General features: G+C 40.6%; 1 protein-coding gene across 2 annotated transcripts in view; it reads left to right on the plus strand.

Moving 5' to 3' along the window:
• Positions 1-24,687, plus strand: part of LOC126188041 (uncharacterized) — a 160,275-nt gene that overhangs the window by 25,548 nt on the left and 110,040 nt on the right. For both annotated transcript variants that reach the window (XM_049929469.1, XM_049929468.1), the window contains exons 2-3: positions 19,776-19,865; positions 20,970-21,172. In XM_049929469.1, the coding sequence (XP_049785426.1) occupies positions 19,790-19,865; positions 20,970-21,172 (279 nt within the window). In that variant the 5' untranslated portion in view covers positions 19,776-19,789. The remainder of the gene's footprint in view (positions 1-19,775; positions 19,866-20,969; positions 21,173-24,687) is intronic.

The following is a 24,687-nucleotide window of genomic DNA, read 5'->3' on the forward strand; positions in this document are numbered from 1 at the left end:
CCCGCTTGTTTGAACTAATGGTGGCCTCAGAATCAAAGCAACAGGTGTTGTTGGTGCCGACGTGAGCACCCCGCACCCTGCACACTTGATAGCCACAGGCAAGGCCGCCTTCACATCTCGGAGAAGGCACCCCGGCAGACATACTGAGTGCACATTTGCATATTGGCTTCCTTTCCAGCCCTAATTGCTATCTGCCTAAGGGACTCCATATGCCCCTAACATTGGAACTTCGAATAAATAATAAACCTTACTTCGCATGCACCTGTTCAGACCCCAGGGAGTGGCCACCTGTTCTCTTGCAGGGTGAATGGGTGAGGCCAGGTGGCCAGTCTCCACATTAGCCCTCTGCCTCGAGCAATGCGAACACATTACCACTGCCACTCACCCTTCTGTGAGGGCAGATCCATCGCAACGGGTGCACTATTTAGTGCCTCGGAAGGAGAGAACGTGGGCAAAACAAGTGAACTTGAGATGTCCCATATGACGCAACAGATTCTCTGCCACCGAGGCAGCAGTGTGAAGGTCATTGACCGTAGCCAGAATGCACATTCAGCTGCTCGTGAAGTGCAGCCATCTCCTCCTGTGTCTGCACACAGCATAGCCATCCTAGGAGGACTACCTGAAGAAGTGAACTATAAAAACAAACAATCCTAGATATGCATCTTGCTGTCCTACTGATGTGTCACCAACGGATGTTGATGTGTTAAAGAGCTACATAGCTGGCTGTTCAGTGAGCGACTGTTGCACTGCACACTGAATGAATTTACACTTACAAAAACATGAAATTAAACCTAGTAAACAAAGAAATACACAAGAAAATTAATAAATATAGTATTATGAGGAAAACACAGAAAAAGATAAATGCTTAACTTGCCGCTCTGCTGTTGTACTAGTATGTCAGCAGGATCTGGAGCCTGACTGACTGTTTATTCTGTAATTAATATTTTTATTGGAAAACTTACATCATAAGTTACTATAAATTACAGCAAGTGTTGGAAATGTTGTCCATCCATTTCTATGCACTTGTAGACATGTTTGAACATTTCGTGACTACTCTTGTCAGATTTACACTATTTGTTTCATTGATGGCTTTTGTAATATTTGTCTTCAATTCCTTCAGAATATGTGTATTACTCCTGTAAGCAATATCTTTGTGTAGCTCCTAACAAAAAAAAGTCTGGGGCTATTCAGATCAGGGGATGATGGTGGCCACAATACTGTCAAAATGATTCTTTCGCCAAAAAATCCTGTTGATTTCTATAATAGGGCAAGCTCAGTGGCAAGTGTCACCGTCCTGTTGCAACCAGCAGTCACACTCATCATCTTGTAGTAAGCTTATGAACTCTTGGATAATCTCTTGGTAGACGGCAGCATCCACAGAGGTTTCAAAAAACCTTCCCTTCAAATCGCACAACATGCACGAGTTTTTTATTTGTGTAGGGCAGACTCAGTGAAAGTGTGCGGGTTGTTAGTACCACAGGTCCATCAGTTCTGAATATTAACATGTTCACCAAGATGAAACTAAGCTTCATCTGTGAAAAACACTTGATATAAAATGCCAGTGTTGCCTATAAGGAAGATATTGAACCTCTGTCATTAGTGAACCCTTCTGACATAGTATTATTCAACTCATGGAAAACCTGCATGCAGAACAGGTAACATTTCAGCATTTTTCCCACAGCAGTTTGGGGTCAACCAGGTGAAATATTCTTTTCCTGGCTTAATGCATACAAAGATTTATTGGCAGATGTTATAATTTAATATCCTGGATGATCTGCATTGTTAAAACTGACCTATGTCTGACTTGATTCTTGTTCAACACTGAACCTGTTTCACAATATTTTTTAACTTACTTCAGAGTAACACTTTTCACTGGTGTTTCCTTTTCAGATTTCTTCATGACCTATTGGTGACACACACATGAGATTTTATTACAAAATGTTTCAATCACGAACACGTGTTCTTCAACAGTTAAGCACATTTTAATAAGCAAGGAGACACGATTACGCAACCTTGTTCAAAAGCCACTGATCAGCAGTGGCTGGCACAACTTAAGTTTGCAGCCAGCAAACAGCTCCAGTCATATCAACAATATCAATATTATTTCACCCATCTCTCACCAATATGTGCTTTTCAGCAATAATATTCATTTCGTATAAACTACTGAAAGCTGGTGCCTCTTTCAAGTTGAACACTCTGTACTTCAGTTTCACTACTAGATAAACTACTACTAACAGCAACGAATGCACCACTACCAACTATATCTAATCTATCCTTTCTCAACATTGCTACCCCCTTTGCAAAAATTTCAGCTGAACTTGCCTCTGGCTTCAACCAGCTTTCAGTACCTATAATGGTTTGAGCTTCAGTGCTTTCTCTTAGTTCTTGGAGCTCTGGTTCTTTCCTGACACAGCTACAACAGTTTACAACTATAATACCAATGGTTCCTACGTCTATCCTTGCCCTGTGTTTGACCTGCACCCTTTGAGACTGAATCCATCTTTGTATTTCCATGAGATCCTGTAATCAAAAAACTGTCTGGACCACTCCACACAGCCCCCGCTACCCACAAAGCCACATCCTATGTGTAACTGACCCCTGACCTACAAGCAGAACATGACTCCTCTTCACTCTATGGCACAAGTCAAGAAATCTGCAGCCTGCATGATCACAGAGCCATCTGAGCCTCTGATTCAGAACCTACACTCAGCTCTGTGCAGAAGGTCTATAGTAGGCCCTGCCAACAGCGATAGAGATGGCGATTTCCAGCTATGTCTACCAGAAGGACTGGCAGTCTTTTCCACTTCGTAAAGCTGCTTGAAGCCAAAGACAGTCTCTCTCCTTATCCAAAGTGAAACACATCATTTGTGCTGCCGTGAATCCCAATCAGCAGTTTTTGTGTAATTAATGGATCACATTTTTGTCACCCTTTGTTTGCCAATATAAAATAGATAATATTCAATGAATAATATACATTGACTATAAGTGATGGGTACTTATGACCTGTTAACATTGAGTATAGTCTCGATATGATCATTAATTTTAATATCCACGAAGTTGATATAATGTATATTACTCTTTACCATGTAGGTTGCACCTGATGATGGAGCTTTAGGCTGTGAAACCAGTTGTGTGTTAATGAAACAATAATTTTACCACTTGTCAGTAGAATTCTTCTTATATTATGCCTTTCAGTAGTTGCGGATGCCTAGTACTTTGTAATTTTTTCTATTGGGTGGACTGACTGGTAAAGAATGCCTTATATAGCACCTACTGTGTACAGTGTTGACAGCCCTTTGCACACAATAACTGCATAGACTGATATATTCACTTGGAAGCCAACACAGTAGCCAATCCTATATGGTAGGATCACTGTACACTGTTTCGATAGAGCCCTCTGACAACACAGGGATTACACTTCTCATATCCAGTCTCTTAACTCCCCAAGCGAGCCAAGGAGTAGATGTCCATCTTCCTGAGGCATCGGGACTCCCTGCAACAGCTGTTATGCCAGGTGACCCCTCTGTGCCTGTGTGGCACCCAGGCGGAGAGTCCTCAGTCAGAGCAGATGGCATGGATGGCATGAAGGTGGACATTTCGCATGAGAAATGTATCACATTGAACCAACACAATTGCCATTCTGATTTGGTTGTCTCAACAGATAAATTTCAAAACGATTTTTCATATAACACTACCAGGCACAAAATTTATTGACTACTTAATTAATTCCAAAACATTTGGAGGTTACACTTCGTCAGACTCTTCATTAGGCTACAGTGGCAGTACAAAAATATTTAACACAAGTCCGCATAGATATTACAGTCGTTTTTGTATAATCGTGGCATGTACTGTTGTTATCAGTGTTTTTGTGATATGGCTGTCTCGTTATGATGCATTCACGAACCTCCATTTCTTTGGCTCTTTTGTCAATAGCCAGTGTCGACAAACTTCTCAAGATGACATGAGACCCCATTACACAAACAACTCAGCAGTCCAAGGGAGGGGGGAGGGACAAGCCAGATGACTTTTAGTAAAATGACTTAGTCAGTACATGGTGTTACTAACTGATAGATACTTTTACGGTGACAAAACAATTATTTTTTGTGAAACACACAGAAGACAAATTTGGATAGGTTGACTCACTGGGAAAAATGTGCAATGGATCACTATTAATGTCCCCTCTGCTGCACAATCTCAAGCTCTTCAGCCATTTTAATGACTGTAGCTGTTGTCCCACATAAAATTTTAATATGATGGCGCAAGGAGTTATATTTCACAGAGATCTGCATTCCAGACTTATGAAGATATGAGATAATTTAGAATAGTGAGGCATACAAAAAGGTCCGGCATAGCATTTGAAGGAAATGTCCTGCCACAAAAAGTTAAAGTTGAGGTTTACAGGCATGATGTGAAACCTCATCTCCCACTGTCCACGAGGTGTTTCCAGTGTTTACGCTTTGGTCATATGTCATCCTGCTGCACAGCAGACCCAAAATGTGGAAACTGCGGATGATCACTCTACGAAGGGCATCCTTGAGAATAACCCTCTTTGTGTGTCGATTATACAGAACACCATTGTCTACGTTCAATGGTTCTCAATATTTAAAAGAGAAAAGAAAGTTCAAGAATATAAATCATGTCATCGCCTGTTATATACTGAGGAAATAAATAAATATGAATGCCTGCATTCAGTCGGAACGATTATGCAGAAGTCACTGCTGTCAGGCCCCCACCTCCCCACCACTACAGTTTTTTCGAAACCAGGTCTACCACTACCCTCCACTCTTGTGGTTCCCACGACACCATCTTTGGGAACCACTTTACACAACTGGCTGGAGAAGCAGGCAGCTTCCTCTTCTGGAATTTATCAGTGGTAGGGCTCCTCTCTGGGGCTTCCCCCCCCCCCCCCCCCCCCCCCCGCCCCCCATTAACCCACAGGTCAAAAGCCTAACACCAGCCAGTGGCTGAAGGTGCCATGGCCTTTGGGTCCCAGGGGTGCCCACTCTTTCTGTTCCCACACCTGTAGTATATAAGCCCTTGCAAGAATTTCGGCCACCAATAGTTGTGAAAGAGAAGGAAAAGAAGAATTGGGAGAAGGCTGCTCTAGTGACGATGGATCCCCACAAGCTATTATTCATAGATATTGTCCCACACGCTCCATTGACTGTGGTCTCAGGACGTGACTGGTCCTCCTGGTTCTTTCACACCTAACCAGGACATCCTCAGTGTGATGATCCAGTGGAACAGTAGTGGATACTATTGTCACCCACCTGAACTGTAACAGCTAATTTCTTCTTATTGTGCAGTCTGTATTGATCTCTAAGAAACTGCTTTCAGTGATGACCATTCCCCAATGCCCCACCATTACTGTGCATTCTACTAGAATTGTACTGGTCCTGGGAGGGCAACTGGAGGGGTCTGTACATGGGTTCCACAGATGTAGTCAGCTAGTGGCTTCCCCTTCATATCAATCTGGAATCAAGAGCAGTGTGAGTGCAGACTACCCGAGCAATTACCATTTGTACCATTTATTTACCTTCATGTAGGGCATGTACTTTTCTTGAGATGATCACTTTAATCCAACAACTCTGTCCGCCTTTTATCCTACTTCAGGATTTCAGTGCCACCACCCCATGTGGGGAAGTAACACTTCATCTGTTAGGCCTTCTGTTTGACCAGCTTCTTTCCAGTCATGATCTGTGTTTGTCAGTGATGGCACTGCTATGCATTTTGTGCCACCCAAGGCACATTTTCACTATTGGCCATACGATTTCTTCCCTGAATCTTTTGGCTTTTCTGCAATGGTTGTTACAAGATGATCTTTGTGACAGTAACAACTTTCCGGTTATCCTGTCACTACCTTGTCACATGCACCCCTAGAACTGCTGTTCACCTTTCTACAGACTCAGTCCCCTGCTGGCTGGTGCCATGTTGGACCAAATACAGTGCAAAAGCTAATCAGGATCATCAAAAGAGCCATGCAGCATCTCAAGTGAAATCGGTCAGGGATAAACCTCCATACTTTAACCTGTCCCATTAAGCACAGTAGGAAGAAATGTTGGGAACACTACTTCTCCTTCCTGGGAATGCATGCCTTTTCATCCCATGTATGGGGCAAGGTCTGTTGTTCTGGGTACGCACAGTTATTATTTGTTTACTTGCTGTGGCTCAGTATGGTTAAATGGAAAAGAGAGAAAAGAGAAAGCACATGTTTCTAATATGTATGAGAATTAGATACACATCTTTTGACATGACCCCATGCACAGAAACCCATGGGATTTAAATCCGGAGACCTTGGAGACCATGGCACAGACCCTCCTCTACCTACCCAAAACACGTCTGAGTCAGAAGCCGGCACACTCATGAATGAAAATGTGCTGGAGCACTGTCATGCATGAATCAAATGTTAGAGTTGATCCATTGGGACATCATCATGTGCATCTGGAAGTACAGTCCTCAGAAACCGTATGTACTGCTGTCAGATTAGTGTCTGGGATAGGAAGTGTGGTCCAGTTATGCGGTCTGCGAGCTCTCCTGCCCAGACATTCAATGAATAACTGTGCTGATGTCATGTAACAATATTATGAAAAGGAAAGTTTCTACTCACCATATACCAGAGATGCTGAGTCGCAGATAGGCACAACAAAAAGACACCCACAATTATAGCTTTCAGCCATTAAGGCCTTCGTCAACAATAGACGGACATAAGCGTCCGTGCCCCGCCCCCCCCCCCCCCCCACACGCAAACACAAACACAACTCACATACAGTGTGTGTGTGTGTGTGTGTGTGTGTGTGTGTGTGTGTGTGTGTGTGTGTCTTAATTGTTGATGAAGGCCTTAATGGCTGAAAGTTTTAATTGTGAGAGTCTTTTTGTTGTGCCTATCTGCGACTCGGCATGTCCGCTATATGGTGAGCAGCAACTTTCCTTCTCATAATATTGTTACATTTCATCCTGGATTTTCCATTGTTTGATTTTTGCTGCTGATGTCGTGATAAAAGTGTTGCATTAGGATTGACATCAGCCCAAATGTGACACCGTAGTTAAAAATACCATCACGGGTAAGTCCAACCTCATCTGTGACAAGAATACTGCTTACAAACAGGAGATTCAAGGTACACTGTTGTAGCACTCACTGGCAGAAATTTTCTCTAGGAGGGAAGTCTGCATTGTTGATGGCTCGCACTCGCCGGAGATGATACGGATAGAGTACTTGCCGATGTAAAATGAGCCACACACTGCTATGACTCAGGATAAATTCTTGGGTAGCAATCTTCCTTGTTGAAGAACTCAGACATTTGTGTACAGTGTGCAACATCCTTTCCTCAACAATGGGCGTTATGGGTCCGGGTCGTTCTTCTCGTACGTGGCATGCAAAAACACCCAGTTTCTCTAAGGCACTGATGTAACCAGCTAAATGTACACCTGTTGGGCTGGCTGTGGAGAGAAAAAGCTGCTTCATACAAATCGTGCAGCCTAAAGGGCACTGCCGTCTGCTTTGGCATATATGAAGTGCATGTCAGCATGCTCTTCATTGATTTCACCTCTGTCCATGGTGCCTTCACATTCGTAACTGATTGTGAGGCCATTACGGCACAGTGCACGGAGGGGGAAAGGGAAGCAGTTGCACATGCATGAACAGACAAGACAGTCGATCCCAAACCTTGATATACCTTCGTAAGTACCACGGTATCCAGGGATGTTTACAGTTGGTTCCCAACTCAAATTAACGCAACACCTCAGCAGCAGTTGATTTGCGGACCCACATTTATTGGAGCTTTTTAGCTACATTTGGCATGTACTTTCCATGTGTGAATTATTGGCCATCACTTGTGAAACACCCTGTATGTTTACATCATTTAAATTAAAAACATGTAACCTATACAGTGTGTACGGAAATTGCCATTGGGGACTACTGGAACTTGTAGAGGGGAGCTCCACAGGCGTGCCTGCTGACAGTGATGGTGCCCTTTCTCAAAGCTGTGCGTAACTGTGGTGGAAAGGGTATACGATGGAGTCGGATTTTGTGGAGAATGATCTTGATAATGGCAGCAAGCAGCTCTTCCATTACTGTAAGTTTCACCATTCAGAAGAATCAAGTCAGTGAATTCAGCAAACGTGTACTCAACCGTGTTGCTCTAACACTCACCTACACATGAATTAGGCTCAAACCAGTTAAGAGAGGTAGGATAGACATCAGCCAATCCGATGTAACCACACCCCAGCATGACTTCCTCGTTGCATACCTACCTAGCAAACTTATTTTCAAACAGCTGTGGCTCGGAAACCGTATGTTTCCAGACCTGGTTTCCTATTCAGAGTGTTATGTACTCACTCTCCTCTATTAATTCTTAGAAGTTTGTGACAGGAATTTCCGAACAGCCTGAATATCTATTACACTAATGTATAGAAATTTGAAGTAAATTAGTTGAATACTCTTAGACATTTTTGCTAACAAAATATATATTATGTGTTTATACATAGGTTGGAACTTTAATAGTGGAAACACTGCTGTGCTGACACTATGCAATGTAATCTACTATTGTCACTGATATCACACGTTGTTGACATACCTACCTTACCTCTGAGCAAATGGACTCTGTCACCGGCGAGCGACAATCGAGAGAAACACACTTGTGAGTGAGTGGTGTAATGTAACAGTGTCACTGTGTTTTTGTAACAGGAACAACGGAGTTGGATCAAAATTGAATGTGCCAGAGGTCGTACAGCACGACAGTGTCATCGAGGTCTTCGAGAGGCCTGTGGGGAATCGGCATTGCCGTACAGAACAGTGGTACATTGGGTAAAAAACTTCAACGAAGGTCGGTAGACTGTGGCAGACATGGATTGGACAGGGCTCCAGTGTCTCTGAAGAAGTAGTGCACGCTGTTGCCACATTAGTGGACAGTGATCGACGCCATACGATTCGTGAGCTCGCCCACGAAACCAGATTAGCGCATATGACTGTGCTTCGCATCCTGAAGGAATGCCTGGGCATGTGAAAAATTGCATTGCGATTGGTTCCTTATGACTTGACGGAAATGCAGAAATGGATGCGTTAAGACGCTGCTCAGATGCACTTGGAGCGCTACGAGTGTGAAGGAGAGACTGTCTTACGCCGTATCGTAACACTGGATGAGACATGAGCCACATTGTTCGAGCCAAAACTGAAACGCCGATCCAATGAATGGCATCATTATGGGTCGCCACGAAAGTCAAAAGTGCGTCAGAGCCCCAGTATGGTCAAAGTTATGGTGATTCTCGTCTACGACTGTTATGGTGTTATCCTAACGCATTGCATTCCTCCACGGCAGACCGACAGTGCACAGTATTACTCTTCATTTTTGGAGCATCACCTGCGACCAGCTTTGTGAAAGAAGTGGTGGCACTTTCTGTGCAACCCTGCCATCATTTTGCATGACAATGCGCGGGCACATACAGCACGAGCTGTGGCTGCTCTGTTGGGTTGATGGGACTGGGAAGTACTGTACCGTCCACCATACTACCCAGACTTAAGTCCTTGTGATTTTGATTTGATTCTGAAGATGAAGGCACCACTTCGTGGCATTCGCTTCAGAACTGTTCCAGAGATTCGACAGACAGTAGATCGCTCCATTTGCACCATCAACAGAATAGGCTCTGGTAACAGTACACTGTGCTTTCCACATCGCTGGCAACGGGTTCTACGCAACGCTGGTGGCTACTTTGAAGGACAATAACAGTTGCAAACATGTAACTCTTTTGTATTGATTGTGAATAATTAGTTTCCAATATTTAAGTTCCAACCCTCGTATAATGTATGAACATTTACATTCTTATTTATATGGATGTAGGCCCTAAATGTTTGTACAAAATTGTAAAGCTTTGAAAGTTCCTCACCAATTCCTTGACATTTTGACACAACACTGCATTTGAATATGGATAGTTTGATATCGGTTCATTGCAGAAAAGTGACAATTCTAAACTAACTACCTCAGATTTCTTTCAAATATGGTGCATCTAATTATCCAGATGTTGTTGTTGTTGTGGTCTTCAGTCCTGAGACTGGTTTGATGCAGCTCTCCATGCTTCTCTATCCTGTGCAAGCTTCTTCATCTCCCAGTACCTACTGCATCCTACGTCCTTCTGAATCTGCTTAGTGTATTCATCTCTTGGTCTCCCCCTACGATTTTTACCCTCCACGCTGCCCTCCAATACTAAATTGGTGATCCCTTGATGCCTCAGAACATGTCCTACCAACCGACTCCTTCTTCTGGTCAAGTTGTGCCACAAACTTCTCTTCTCCCCAATCCTATTCAATACTTCCTCATTAGTTATGTGATCTACCCATCTAATCTTCAGCATTCTTCTGTAGCACCAAATTTCGAAAGCTTCTATTCTCTTCTTGTCCAAACTATTTACCGTCCATGTTTCACTTCCATACATGGCTACACTCCATACAAATACTTTCAGAAACGACTTCCTGACACTTAAATCTATACTCGATGTTAACAAATTTCTCTTCTTCAGAAACCCTTTCCTTGCCATTGCCAGTCTACATTTTATATCCTCTCTACTTCGACCATCATCAGTTATTTTGCTCCCCAAATAGCAAAACTCCTTTACTACTTTAAGTGTCTCATTTCCTAATCTAATACCCTCAACATCACCCGACTTAGTTCGACTACATTCCATTATCCTCGTTTTACTTTTGTTTATGTTCATCTTATATCCTCCCTTCAAGACACCATCCATTCCGTTCAACTGCTCTTCCAAGTCCTTTGCTGTCTCTGACAGAATTACAATGTCATCGGCGAACCTCAACGTTTTTATTTCCTCTCCATGGATTTTAATACCTACTCCAAATTTTTCTTTTGTTTCCTTTACTGCTTGCTCAATATACAGATTGAATAACATCGGGGATAGGCTACAACCCTGTCTTACTCCCTTCCCAACCACTGCTTCCCTTTCATGTCCCTCGACTCTTATAACTGCCATCTGGTTTATGTACAAATTGTAAATAGCCTTTCGCTCCCTGTATTTTATCCCTGCCACCTTTAGAATTTGAAAGAGAGTATTCCAGTCAACATTGTCAAAAGCTTTCTCTAAGTCTACAAATGCTAGAAACGTAGGTTTGCCTTTCCTTAATCTTTCTTCTAAGATAAGTCGTAAGGTCAGTATTGCCTCACGTGTTCCAGTATTTCTACGGAATCCAAACTGATCTTCCCCGAGATCGGCTTCTACTAGTTTTTCCATTCGTCTGTAAAGAATTCGTGTTAGTACTTTGCAACTGTGGCTTATTAAACTGATAGTTTGGTAATTTTCACATCTGTCAACACCTGCTTTCTTTGGGATTGGAATTATTATATACTTCTTGAAGTCTGAGGGTATTTCACCTGTTTCATACATCTTGCTCACCAGATGGTAGAGTTTTGTCAGGACTGGCTCTCCCAAGGCCGTCAGTAGTTCCAATGGAATGTTGTCTACTCCGGGGGCCTTGTTTCGACTCGGGTCTTTCAGTGCTCTGTCAAACTCTTCACGCAGTATCGTATCTCCCATTTCATCTTCATCTACATCCTCTTCCATTTCCATAATATTGTCCTCAAGTGCATCGCCCTTGTATAGCCCCTCTATATACTCCTTCCACCTTTCTGCTTTCCCTTCTTTGCTTAGAACTGGGTTTCCATCTGAGCTCTTGATGTTCATACAAGTGGCTCTCTTTTCTCCAAAAGTCTCTTTAATTTTCCTGTAGGCAGTATCTATCTTACCCCTAGTGAGATAAACCTCTATATCCTTACATTTGTCCTCTAGCCATCCCTGCTTAGCCATTTTGCACTTCCTGTCGATCTCATTTTTGAGATGTTTGTATTCCTTTTTGCCTGCTTCATTTAATGCATTTTTATATTTTCTCCTTTCATCAATTAAATTCAATATTTCTTCTGTTACCCAAGGATTTCTACTAGCCCTCGTCTTTTTACCTACTTGATCCTCTGCTGCCTTCACTACTTCATCCCTCAAAGCTACCCATTCTTCTTCTACTGTGTTTCTTTCCCCCATTCCTGTCAATTGTTCCCTTATGCTCTCCCTGAAACTCTGTACAACCTCTGGTTCTTTCAGTTTATCCAGGTCCCATCTCCTTAAATTCCCACCTTTTTGCAGTTTCTTCAGTTTTAATCTACAGGTCATAACCAATAGATTGTGGTCAGAGTCCACATCTGCCCCTGGAAATGTCTTACAATTTAAAACCTGGTTCCTAAATCTCTGTCTTACCATTATATGATCTATCTGATACCTTTTAGTATCTCCAGGGTTCTTCCATGTATACAACCTTCTTTTATGATTCTTGAACCAAGTGTTAGCTATGATTAAGCTGTGCTCTGTGCAAAATTCTACCAGGCGGCTTCCTCTTTCATTTCTTAGCCCCAATCCTTATTCACCTACTACGTTTCCTTCTCTCCCTTTTCCTACACTCGAATTCCAGTCACCCATGACTATTAAATTTTCGTCTCCCTTCACTACCTGAATAATTTCTTTTATTTCATCATACATTTCTTCAATTTCTTCGTCATCTGCAGAGCTAGTTGGCATATAAACTTGTACTACTGTAGTAGGTGTGGGCTTCGTATCTATCTTGGCCACAATAATGCGTTCACTATGCTGTTTGTGGTAGCTTACCCGCATTCCTATTTTCCTATTCATTATTAAACCTACTCCTGCATTACCCCTATTTGACTTTGTGTTTATAACCCTGTAGTCACCTGACCAGAAGTCTTGTTCCTCCTGCCACCGAACTTCACTAATTCCCACTATATCTAACTTTAACTTATCCATTTCCCTTTTTAAATTTTCTAACCTACCTGCCCGATTAAGGGATCTGACATTCCACGCTCCGATCCGTAGAACGCCAGTTTTCTTTCTCCTGATAATGACATCCTCTTGAGTAGTCCCCGCCCGGAGATCCGAATGGGGGACTATTTTACCTCCGGAATATTTTACCCAAGAGGACGCCATCATCATTTAATCATACAGTAAAGCTGCATGCCCTCGGGAAAAATTACGGCCGTAGTTTCCCCTTGCTTTCAGCCGTTCGCAGTACCAGCACAGCACGGCCGTTTTGGTTATTGTTACAAGGCCAGATCAGTCAATCATCCAGACTGTTGCCCTTGCAACTACTGAAAAAGCTGCTGCCCCTCTTCAGGAACCACACGTTTGTCTGGCCTCTCAACAGATACCCCTCCGTTGTGGTAGTACCTACGGTATGGCTATCTGTATCGCTGAGGCACGCAAGCCTCCCCACCAACGGCAAGGTCCATGGTTCATTATCCAGATAAGAGATGTAAAACCATCAGTTTGCAGAGGTACACAATTGTGAAGAAAGTTACAGGTCTGCAAAGTTGATTGTGTTAAATTTATATGCACCTGTCTCAAAATAAATTACTATCTCTGGTTCTAATCCAGATACAGGAATGAAAAGCTAATAATCAGAGATTTTTATTGATCTGCAATGTGGCCAGTTTCTAAGAAGTTTCACATACAAGGTCATTGACCTTAACTTTTGTCCTTGACTATCTCAAAACACTTCATCTTCAATACCTTTGAAAAAAAATACATTATATTGCTTGAATGTGTTGTTATGAACATACTAAGTATCAAGATGGCACACGAAAGGTACCATTCCCAAAACCATATTTTGTCAGCATTGGCAAACTATCAAAAGCTAGAAGGTAACACATAAATATGAAACATAAATTGTTAAAATGTACAATTCATAAGTAAAACAATGAAAATAATCAATTTTTGACAATGTAATTGGATAGATAAAAAAATGTAATCACCAAGTGCGCACACACACACGCACACATACGTATGTGTGTTACAGACTTATGAAGAAACACTTGAAGCACAGGACAGCTTCTTGGATCAACATGAACCATCTCCATCATTCATGTTACCTGCCAAACACTGAGACTTGTTTCATCAGAAGATATGATAATCATTCAAGTATTGATCCAGCAACACCAACTAGAATGACATACACTTTCCCTGCTTTGTATCTGGGGAACATTAACAATTTAATTGGAGACTTGTGAGAAGAGATTTTGCAACATTTTATTACCTTTTCATTCAATCTATGTTGTAAATGGTTCATGATACCACTACAATAATGTAAACTATATTTTTGTACAACTCTACTTATGAACTATAATGTAATTTTTCGCGGATTGTGCAGTAAAACCATGTCATGTAGGATGTTTCAGTTTATTACTTCTTTACCACTAACTCGATTCACAACACATTTTGTAGACAATATTCATATATATCACGGAATGTACCTGTAAACATATATATAATTGTATGACACATTTCTCAGGAGATACAATGTCATAAATACTCAAATGTGTGAAAAACAGCCATGCTATACATGAAATTTTAATTTATTACCTATTTACTACTAAATCTATTTGCAACACATTTCACAGGTAGTATCCATGTATACCACTGGGTGTACTTGCAAAATTATATCAGCGTATAGCACATAGTTCGGGAGATGTGACATAAACAATTACCTGTGTGAAAATGAAACTGCAGGGAGAAATTCGCTAGAGATACATGCGAAATATGTATATAAATATGAGTGAAATATGTTAAATAAAGCTGGCCGCAGTGGCCGAGTGGTTCTAGGCGATTCAGTCTGAAACCGCGCGACCGCTACAGTCACAGGTTCGAATCCTGCCTAGGGCATGGATGTGTGTGATGTCCTAAGGTTAGTTCGGTTTAAGTAGTTCTAAGTTCTAGGGGACTGATGACCTCAGATGTTAAGTTCCATAGTGCTCAGAACCATTTGTGTATGTGAGCAAAGATGTTGGTAAAATGTTTTTCCTAAACCCCTGGATTACTTACTATCTGGTAAGAAATAGTGTGGGGATAAGAACCAACAACATCCAGTTGGATTGAGGGTGATAATTTGATGAGAGGAGGGGAGGGGGAGATGGATGGAGAGAGGGGAAGGAGAAATGGAGGGAGAAAGGAAAGAGAGGAAAGAGGAGGAGGTGGACAGAGAACGGAAGAGGAGGAGATGGGCAGAGGGACGGGGAGTAGGAAAGGGACAGAGTAAGGGAAAAAGGGGGAGGAGGACAGGGAGAGAGGGAAGAGCAGTTGGAAAAGAAACTGTTGAAATTATTAGACATAGTCTGCTAAACCATAATAAATTAGTAATGCAAAATATACAGAAAAAATTGATTTTTTAAGGTCTTGTTTTAGCTTCCAAGTGCTTTTATTTTCACTGAGAAAATATATTATCATAAACATGGTCTTGCTGATATTTTAGCAGATATTTCTGAGAATGATTTAGAATGGATTTTTTTTTTTTTCAAGTTTCCATAGCTGAAACTATAAACCATTTATTACAATTATCCAGAATGCGTGAGGATGGGTCTTTTGGTGAACATCAGGTGTAGTTGTCATAAAATAAAATCTGCTAAAAGTCCATTGGGCATGGAAACACATGGCACACCTAGGGAATCCACCATCTGTTTGAAGGTGGCCATTATGGCCAGAGTTCTGAACGGAATGTAGGAGAGCAGGAGAGGCATGTGTGGGTGATCAGACGCTAGACGTGGATAGGGGGTGAGGTCTTTATCAAACTCCCGGCCACCCATGCTTGAGACTGCACGACCCTTTCCTGTACTTTTGTTGGCTGAAGATTATATCTGACATTCTACAGAGGTGTCCCTCAATCAGCAATCCTCACCTGTGAACCACACTTAGACCAGCACTGTGGGCTGTCAGAAATCTTCACAACAACCAACTCAAAGCACATAAGTCTTGAAAATTTTTGTGTTAAATAATTCATCCCTACACTCTCCAAACAAGTGACTCCTGCACAAAATGTTATGTCCATGCTATTTTATTACTGATAGAGGGTGACACTAATGAGGTTAACACCTCTGATGCCCAAGCAATAGGCAGCATGCATCCAAAAATAAAGTTTACTATGGAACTAGAAGGAGGGAATGCCATTAGCTACTACAGTGTCACCTTGGGTTTGATTGATACTTGTACTTAAATGTGTAGTACATCCAAGTGCATAAACTGTCTTGTCAGGTGTTCTGAGTTCTCATGATTTCCATAAATAATTTGGTACGCATTTGCAGTTGTGGACCAGACCCGCTACTAGGCTCTGGTCTGCCATGCTAATCATTCTCCTTCACCTGGCAATTATGCTTGGAGTTGGAAGAGAGGCTGTTCTTGTTTTAATGTCGCCAAATCAGCAAATCCGCAGCTGTCAGTTTAACTTGTACATTCTTCAACATCATAAACAACATTTCACATTAACATCTTTCAGAACACCTGATTAGTATCACAGTTTCCTGAACAGACTATGTTCCCTATGTGACAGATCATCATCTAAGGTCCAAATCAACCCCATTTCATACCTCTGCCCAGCAAAGAAGCCAGTCGCTGTAATAGGACAACCTTATTTTACATTACCGTTCTTTATAGAAATAGCCAATACCAGAAATATTTTTGGATCTTAAAATTATCTCAGCTGTTCAAATGAATTTCATTTGGTTTTTTATACTATGTATTATCTTTCAGGCTAAAATATATAAATAGAAATTAATTTATTACAATCGATATGTACTCCGTCTTTATGTATAGTTGAAATTACTTTTATTTTAGAAACATTTGAAATTACAAAATATCTGGCATGCTTAAAATTCCTATTATTATTTATGCAATCTGATGCTAATTATTAAATTTATTTCTGTACTCATTTATAAAATAATAACTTGGTGAAGCTTCTTTTGTCAAGAAAGTTTGTAAACTCTTTTGTTTTGTCAACTCTTTTGTTTGTTTTGTCAACTCTTTTGTTTGTTTTGTCAAACTCTTTTGTTTGTTTTGGCAAACTCTTTTGTTTGTTTTGGCAAACTCTTTTTGTTTGTTTTGGCAAACTCTTTTTGTTTGTTTTGGCAAACTCTTTTTGTTTGTTTTGGCAAACTCTTTTTGTTTGTTTTGGCAAACTCTTTTTGTTTGTTTTGGCAAACTCTTTTTGTTTGTTTTGGCAAACTCTTTTTGTTTGTTTTGGCAAACTCTTTTTGTTTGTTTTGGCAAACTCTTTTTGTTTGTTTTGGCAAACTCTTTTTGTTTGTTTTGGCAAACTCTTTTTGTTTGTTTTGGCTAACTCTTTTTGTTTGTTTTGGCTAACTCTTTTTGTTTGTTTTGGCTAACTCTTTTTGTTTGTTTTGGCTAACTCTTTTTGTTTGTTTTGGCTAACTCTTTTTGTTTGTTTTGGCAAACTCTTTTTGTTTGTTTTGGCTAACTCTTTTTGTTTGTTTTGGCAAACTCTTTTTGTTTGTTTTGGCTAACTCTTTTTGTTTGTTTTGGCAAACTCTTTTTGTTTGTTTTGGCAAACTCTTTTTGTTTGTTTTGGCAAACTCTTTTTGTTTGTTTTGGCAAACTCTTTTTGTTTGTTTTGGCAAACTCTTTTTGTTTGTTTTGGCAAACTCTTTTGTTTGTTTTGGCAAACTCTTTGGATATTGTTAGTACTACAGAATGTATTAGTGGTGGACATACCTGTGATGGAATCAGACGTATTTTTATGATTGGCAATAACAAATTAAATTTGTGTTTTAAAGTGGAGATTGTAAACTCTGTGTAACATAGAAGAAGGGGATAAAATAAAAAAGCCATAAAAACAGAAACATTTTATTGCATTTTGTACAATTCTATAACTGTCGAATATGTGTAGGCTTACGGTAGTGACTAATGTAGATAAGTTAACAGTATCCCTGGTAACATGACGACACTGCTCGCATTTGGGCCTTAAGTTTACACCATATTTTAAATAGTTGTGATGATGTTAAGCTGAATTTGTGTGTGTTTTGACAGTGCAACAATGGTTACACTATATTAAGACATTTTCAAACAAATACGCCTATTCATAATTCAAGCACATGTTTTCCACATGTATGAGAGTAATACTTTTGATCGTAGCATGATATGTAGAGTGTCCATTGATTGTATTTGGTTTTTCCATTTTTTACTGCAGATATGATGATGACCATCACTGACTGAAACGGGTGGTCTAAGGGTCAGAAAGTTTTGTGATCATTTATTCTACAACTTCTGGATCACTATTTTATTTGTGAATGTCACAACTTGTGATATCTTCAAACATCTCTCACTTTAGGTCTGTCATCATCTCCCACTTTAGGTCTATCATCGTCTCCCACTTTAGGTGTATCATCATCTCCTTGATGATCTCCAATGGTACGAACAAAACTGTGACCATTTGCACTCCCGTCTTTGTATTCCTTGACTATCGCTAGTATTCCTGTTTAGTATGGGTCACACAAGTATTTTGTAAGCAACCCTTCAGTAATTGTCCAGCCAAGCATGTTATCCCAATTGTGTTGTCATCAGTCACAATAGTATCAGCCATCTTACTCCTGAAGTTGCAGTTGTCATAGGCTGACACCTGGTAAGTCATAATAACTGTAAAAAATCCTCATGTTGTTGATGGTGCAACAGAAAGCAGAAGACTTATGATAATGGTGAGAAAGCATATAACATATTGGGATGCACTACTCACTCTAATGTTACTTTGCCTCTCAGGGAATGAATACAGATGCTATTGCTCTATTCTTTACATTCATTCATACATTCATTGATGAGTTGCATACTTTCTACCAAGGTAATGAGTAGTATCTATGGCAGTAGTATATATGGCATACCATACACTGTATCTCTCTCTCTCTCTCTCTCTCTCTCTCTCTCTCTCTCTTCTGTACTTTTTATAAGTGTTTAAATCAGAGCGATAAGTCTTAATTATCATGTCAAAAAAAGGATCTGATGTACATGGAAATCCTTATGCCACAGTACATTAGCACACTGCTAGAAGACACACAAGAAAATGACACAACCTATTGATAAAGTGTGGTATCATGAGGTAATTTATTTTTGGTAGCAAAGTGACACTAATTTCAGATGACTTCTTTAGCCATATAAATTGACCCAACAGCTGCATTTCCACTGTTGCCAAAAGCAAGTTACTTCACGATACCTCACTTTACTAGTGGAATCACACCATTTTGTTTTGCCGTGTAGTTCTACGTCATTTTACTGTGAAACAGAAATTTCAGTGTGCACTAGGGCTGCAAAAATGTACCTGAAATAAAAACAAAAAATAATTCATGAATTTATGTGTTTGTTAATTTTTATTGTTATTTTTGTGGTGATAATGAAAACTTCATCAGAACTGCTAGTAAGAGTGGCTGATTCTGAAACCTGAAGTTTGTGTCAAACATCTTATCACCTATGATATATAAATGTAGCATATATCACTTGCTGATAGCTTAAGTTCAAGTTTTATTTGACAAGATGAAAGTTTGTAGTAAAGATTGATAAGGGAATTTGTGTTTGGGAGGATAGGTAAGTACAGGGCATATGCAGAGGTGTACAGCACATACACTGTTTTGGGCGTGTTGCTAGGCTGGGCACATAGGAATACAAGTCACTGTTGTAATGTATGATTTTAAACTTATTATGTGAATCATATTTATGCATGCTAACATCTCCTTTGTATTTGTGCAAACAAAACTCTAAAACCGTTAATAACAACATAGTTTGTCTTACTGATATCAGTATCTTTTATTTTTTGTCATGGAAATGGTCACTTGCATGAGATAAGTCATTGCTATTATCTTTTATACTGACATGACTTTTCAGAGACCTGAATGTAACTAGGATACTACTGGTATTCTCAAGCATATAAGCATATTCTCTGTTCACAGTTGCTGAAGTTAAAATGGATCAAGTTAAACAGATGATTATAGCGTGCATCGTATCACGCAAAGGTGGTGTGCCTGTAACAGAAATAGATAGTAAGTAATATTATTTTTTGATTTCTTATTACTTGTAAATGTGTGGTGTGAAATATGTACAGCATGACTTAAGTGAAATAAGCGCCTTGCAGTGAGGGCAGCACTGTGCTGTGTTGTGGTACACTGCAAGTGGAGAAAGATGTTGGGTTTTATCCAAAATGGAGAAATAATGATAATATTTCATAGTTGGTGTTTTTCTCATTCAGAGTAGTCTTAGAAATGTATTGGAAACAAACACACTGAAGGTAAGTCTGTTAGCAAAAAGTTATATAAATTCTAGAATGAACTCTTATATTTATTTCTCATACATGGTTTTGTTAAATATGCAGGGTTCTAATTGCTCAGCAAACCTCAGTGTACTGTTCATGTTTCAACGTAGCTGAGGCCGAATTCAGTATCAGTCCAAAAAGTCTATTAAAAACACATTTTTCTAAATTAGTGTAAATGAGCAACAAAAATAAAATTTCCTATGAAAATCCATAGTAAGGCAGTTCCAGTGAATGTGAAATGTGAATTGAATTGTTTTCACAATTTGTCAAATATCTGTGTAACAAGAAATTGTTTCATACATTACGAGGCTGTACTGGGGATGAGAAAAAAGAAGAATCTGTGATAGAAAGAAAGACGCAAGTATATTTGCTAAAAACTGAAGCTCAGCTGTTGTATAACTTCACACAGGTTGTGATATTGGGTTACACTTTTTATAGTTAGGTAGTGAAGAAAGGAAAGGAAGTGGAGAGTTACAAAGATAAATTTAGTTTTCGAAAATATAAACTACGTATATTAAAAACAATGAATACTACACATTTAATAAATATTGTATTTAACGTTAATAGTGGTCACGAGTGCATGAAAATGAATGGCACAAGTAAGCTGAATGCTGAAAAACCAATAAAATTAGGTAATATTCAGATTTGTGTGTGTTTGAATGGTACCTGAACTTCAGATGACTGTAGAGTCATCAGGTGACTAGATGTACAGATACAACACAAACTAATTGTTCAACTGATATTGCTTGCAGTATTATGCAAAACTGTCTCTGGTTTTTCTAGCAACACTATGGTTTAATTTCATTCATTTATTTTCTTGTTTTCAAAATTTCAGATGAATACAGACAGCTTGTGGGAACGAAGATTCCTTATGCAAAATATGGTTTCCCATCACTAGAAGGTTTAATTCAAAGCATTGCGGAAATAATGATGGTTCATAATACAGATGGCTCTTTAGTATTAAAGGCAAGGGATACCAAGACATCTCACATAGCTTCACTAGTTGAAGGGCAGAAGAAAACAGGAAACACACGCAAGGTAAATGTTGCCAAATTCAGCCATTAATAGTAGGAGTAACATTATTATGCATCTGGAGAACTCTGATTTTCTAGCCAATCATTATACGAAATTTATAACAATGAAAATAATCAGTTCTTGATAATATAATGTAAATGGACAGATAAAAAAATCTACTCATCAGTCGGTAGCAGGGACGCGTGCACACACACACACACACACACTTCCACAAGCTTTGAGTAGCCACACAACATTTCATTTCAGAACCAGTGGCTCCTTTAGTTGGAAGAGCTGAAGGGGAAGGAAGAGGGTTGACAAAAGTACTGGAGGGATTTAGGGAAAGGGCTACAGTTCAGAAAAGTCACTCAGAACCCCGGGTCAGGGGAGACAATCAGTCTTCCCCTCCTTTCCTTCTCATCCCGTTTGGTAAGTCTCCCCTGACCCGGGGTTCTAGGAGACTATTCTAAACTGTACCAAGTCCTTTACCTTCAACCCTCTTCCTTACCCTTCAACTCTTCCGCCATAAGAAGGAGCCACTGGCTCTGAGAGCTTGTGAAAGTCAAATCCCTTTTTGTGTGTCCGTGTGTGTGTGTGTGTGTGTGTGTGTGTGTGTGTGTGTGAGTGTCCCTGCCACCACTTGGTGAGTAGATTTTTTTATCTGTCCATTATACGAAATTTGTATTTCATTCATCTCTATAATAATTTGTTCTATTACAATCATTTCAATTGAGATGATTAGTTTTGTAAATGAAAACTGAATAAATGCTAAATTAAGGAAAGAGATGGAACACTAGAAATCCGTCCGTCCCCTCCCCCCCCCCCCCCCCCCACCCTCTCCCTCTCTCTCTCTCTCTCTCTCTCTCTCTCTCTCATACATACACACACACACACACACACACACACACACACACACACACACACACACACACTCAGATTTAATTTGTGTGGCTTCATTATTGTGTTACTGTAATTCGTGAATAGCTGTTGTTTATTGAAGCACTTGCCAATACTTGCACGGGAAGTCCTATCTGAGAGCTATTAATCAGTTGACATGGCACCTGGAATCTAAGTTTATTCTTTTTGGTATTATCACATGAAAGATCGTTCTGATCGCACTTCCTGTTTTAAGTACCATTATTTACAGGATTAAATGTTCACCCCAAGTTCTTATATCGTATACACTATGCATGTATGACATGCAATACAAAAATCATAAGAAAGCATTAAAAAATTGTGTTAGCATCTTTCCATAGGTGTTGGGGCTTCATTCTCATATCCCCCCTCCCCTTGTGGTGTCAGGGGCTAAAATAGACCCATGGCTCTTCTGTGCCTGTTGTAAGAGTGGCTAATAGGATTCTCTTTATTTGGTCACATTTTTACCTTGTTATTTTGACTGTACTTTAGACTTCTGAAGGTTTTTGCTGTTTTTGCTTTCTTTAATACTTTTTCCCCTCACCTTTTTTTTTTTTGGCTTTCTAAATTTTAGTTCCCATTTTGGCTTTTTTGACCGACCCCCCCCCCCCCCAATTTCCAAATTTTACAGAAGGGTTGGCTGTTTCGGGAAGTACATGTTACTGTGGTGCATTTACTCTCTACTGTGTACTGTTATCTTTTGCACCTACTAATCAAGGGGATCTACCCCTGCACCCAAAATCCGGTGCAGTAGCCAGTCCATCATGGTGGGGTTGTCATGTACCCTCTCGGTGGTAGCCCCTGACACAGCATGGATTGCACTGCTGATGTCTAAGCTGTAACCTCCCTGTGCTAGCCAAGAGGAGGTGCCTATCAACTTCGGGGTACCAGTCTTCTGGACAACGGTTATTGTGCCAAGCAGCCGTTGCCTTTGACGTGGTGGTGCCCATGGCAAAGCCTCCGATCAGAATGAGTGGTATCGGGGTGGGTAATCCACAATGAAATGGCCCAAACACCATCACGGCCGGCTCAACAGTGAGGAACAGTGATTTTAATGCAGAGAGTTACAATCCTGTAGCATTTCCATCTCTGACCACGCCTCAAGATAAGAGCCGGGGAAGAAGAAATAGAAATGGACCGAGTTCTTAGTTTGTTTCGAGAGGTTGCAGCAATAGAGAAGATGAGAAATTGATCTTTGCTGATCAGCACATTGTACGCCAACCAGTCACAGGACTTCAGGCCTGTTGAAAGATAGGAGATATACCAGACACCATTTCTTCTTATAACAAGCTGAGTATAAGTCAGGGTGATATCTTCCATCAGAACATGATGCTAGAAACTGATGAAAAGCTGCGTACTAATCTGCTGCAATGTGGAGTTCATTTTGTTCGCCACATCCAGAAGGGACCCAAAGATAATAATGTGGTCACTGGCACTTTTATCCTGGCCTTTGACGGCAACATTTTCATGAGAAGGTTAAGGTCCTGGTTTTGTAGGTGTGATGTCAGGCCTTATTTTCCTCCTCCGCTGAGCTGTTTTAGGTGCCAGAGGTCCTGACATGTGCCCCTGCTGTTCTAATGGGTCTATCTGTCGAGCATGTGGATGGTCATCCCATGAGGGCAGCTTTTGTGACCAACCCCCTCAATGTGTCAACTGTCCAGAACCATGCCTACCTAATTCAACTGAGTGCTCTGGGTTCGAGGGAAAAGAAAATTAAAGAGTATAAATTACTTGACTGCCTGTCTTGTCAAGATGCAAAGAAAGTTTGAAAGACCTCATCTGACTGATACGGTCTCAAATTTTGCGACTGTTGTCACAGTCCATACATCGTGCAGTAACGATGTCTCGCAAGACACCTATTCCAAGCCTGCCTAACAGTTGGGGGAGAGAATGTCAGCTCCCAAACCCCTCACCCCTGCAGAATTCGTGGTTTCCATGCCATTGGTATGGCCAGAGATGCCTAGTCATCTTCTGGTGTTGTCATGGATGAGTACACCAGTCAAGGTGCTACCTCTCAAGACAAGGACCAGCAGCCACAGGCTGCGGACCAAGGAAAAGTATGGTCCCATTCGCTCCCGGAAGATAAATTGGGGAAATCTTCACATAAATCAAAGTCTCACAAAAATAACAGAAAAAAAGTAGTACTTTCTGAGGCTTCAAATGTCCGCTCCCCACCCCTGCAAATATCGAACGTATGCACCTTGATGACGGATCCCACAATCGGGCAGACTGCGACCTGGTAGCGAAGTAATTGCCTCTATCTTCTCCATTTGCCACTGTCTCAGACCTGATTCCAACACTCATTCAATGAAACTGTAATGGCTACTATCACCATCTGACAGAACTCTGTCATTTACTGGCCATTATTCCTTAATTGGCCTAGCACTTCAGGAAACACAGCTCACGGCAACACATTACCCTGCTATGAAAAACTACCAACCCTACTGTACAAATTGCGTTATGTTGAGTGTCCAGTGGGGTTTGTACCCTCATACACTCTGATATAACCAGTGAGCAGGTGTCCCTTACCACTGAACTAGAGTCCATGGCCATTAGTGTCTACCTGTCACTTTGGATGACAATCTGTAATGTTTATCTACCCCCAGATGGACCTTTCCATTATC

The sequence above is a fragment of the Schistocerca cancellata genome, chromosome 5 (assembly GCF_023864275.1).
Source record: "Schistocerca cancellata isolate TAMUIC-IGC-003103 chromosome 5, iqSchCanc2.1, whole genome shotgun sequence".
Lineage (NCBI taxonomy): Eukaryota > Metazoa > Arthropoda > Insecta > Orthoptera > Acrididae > Schistocerca > Schistocerca cancellata.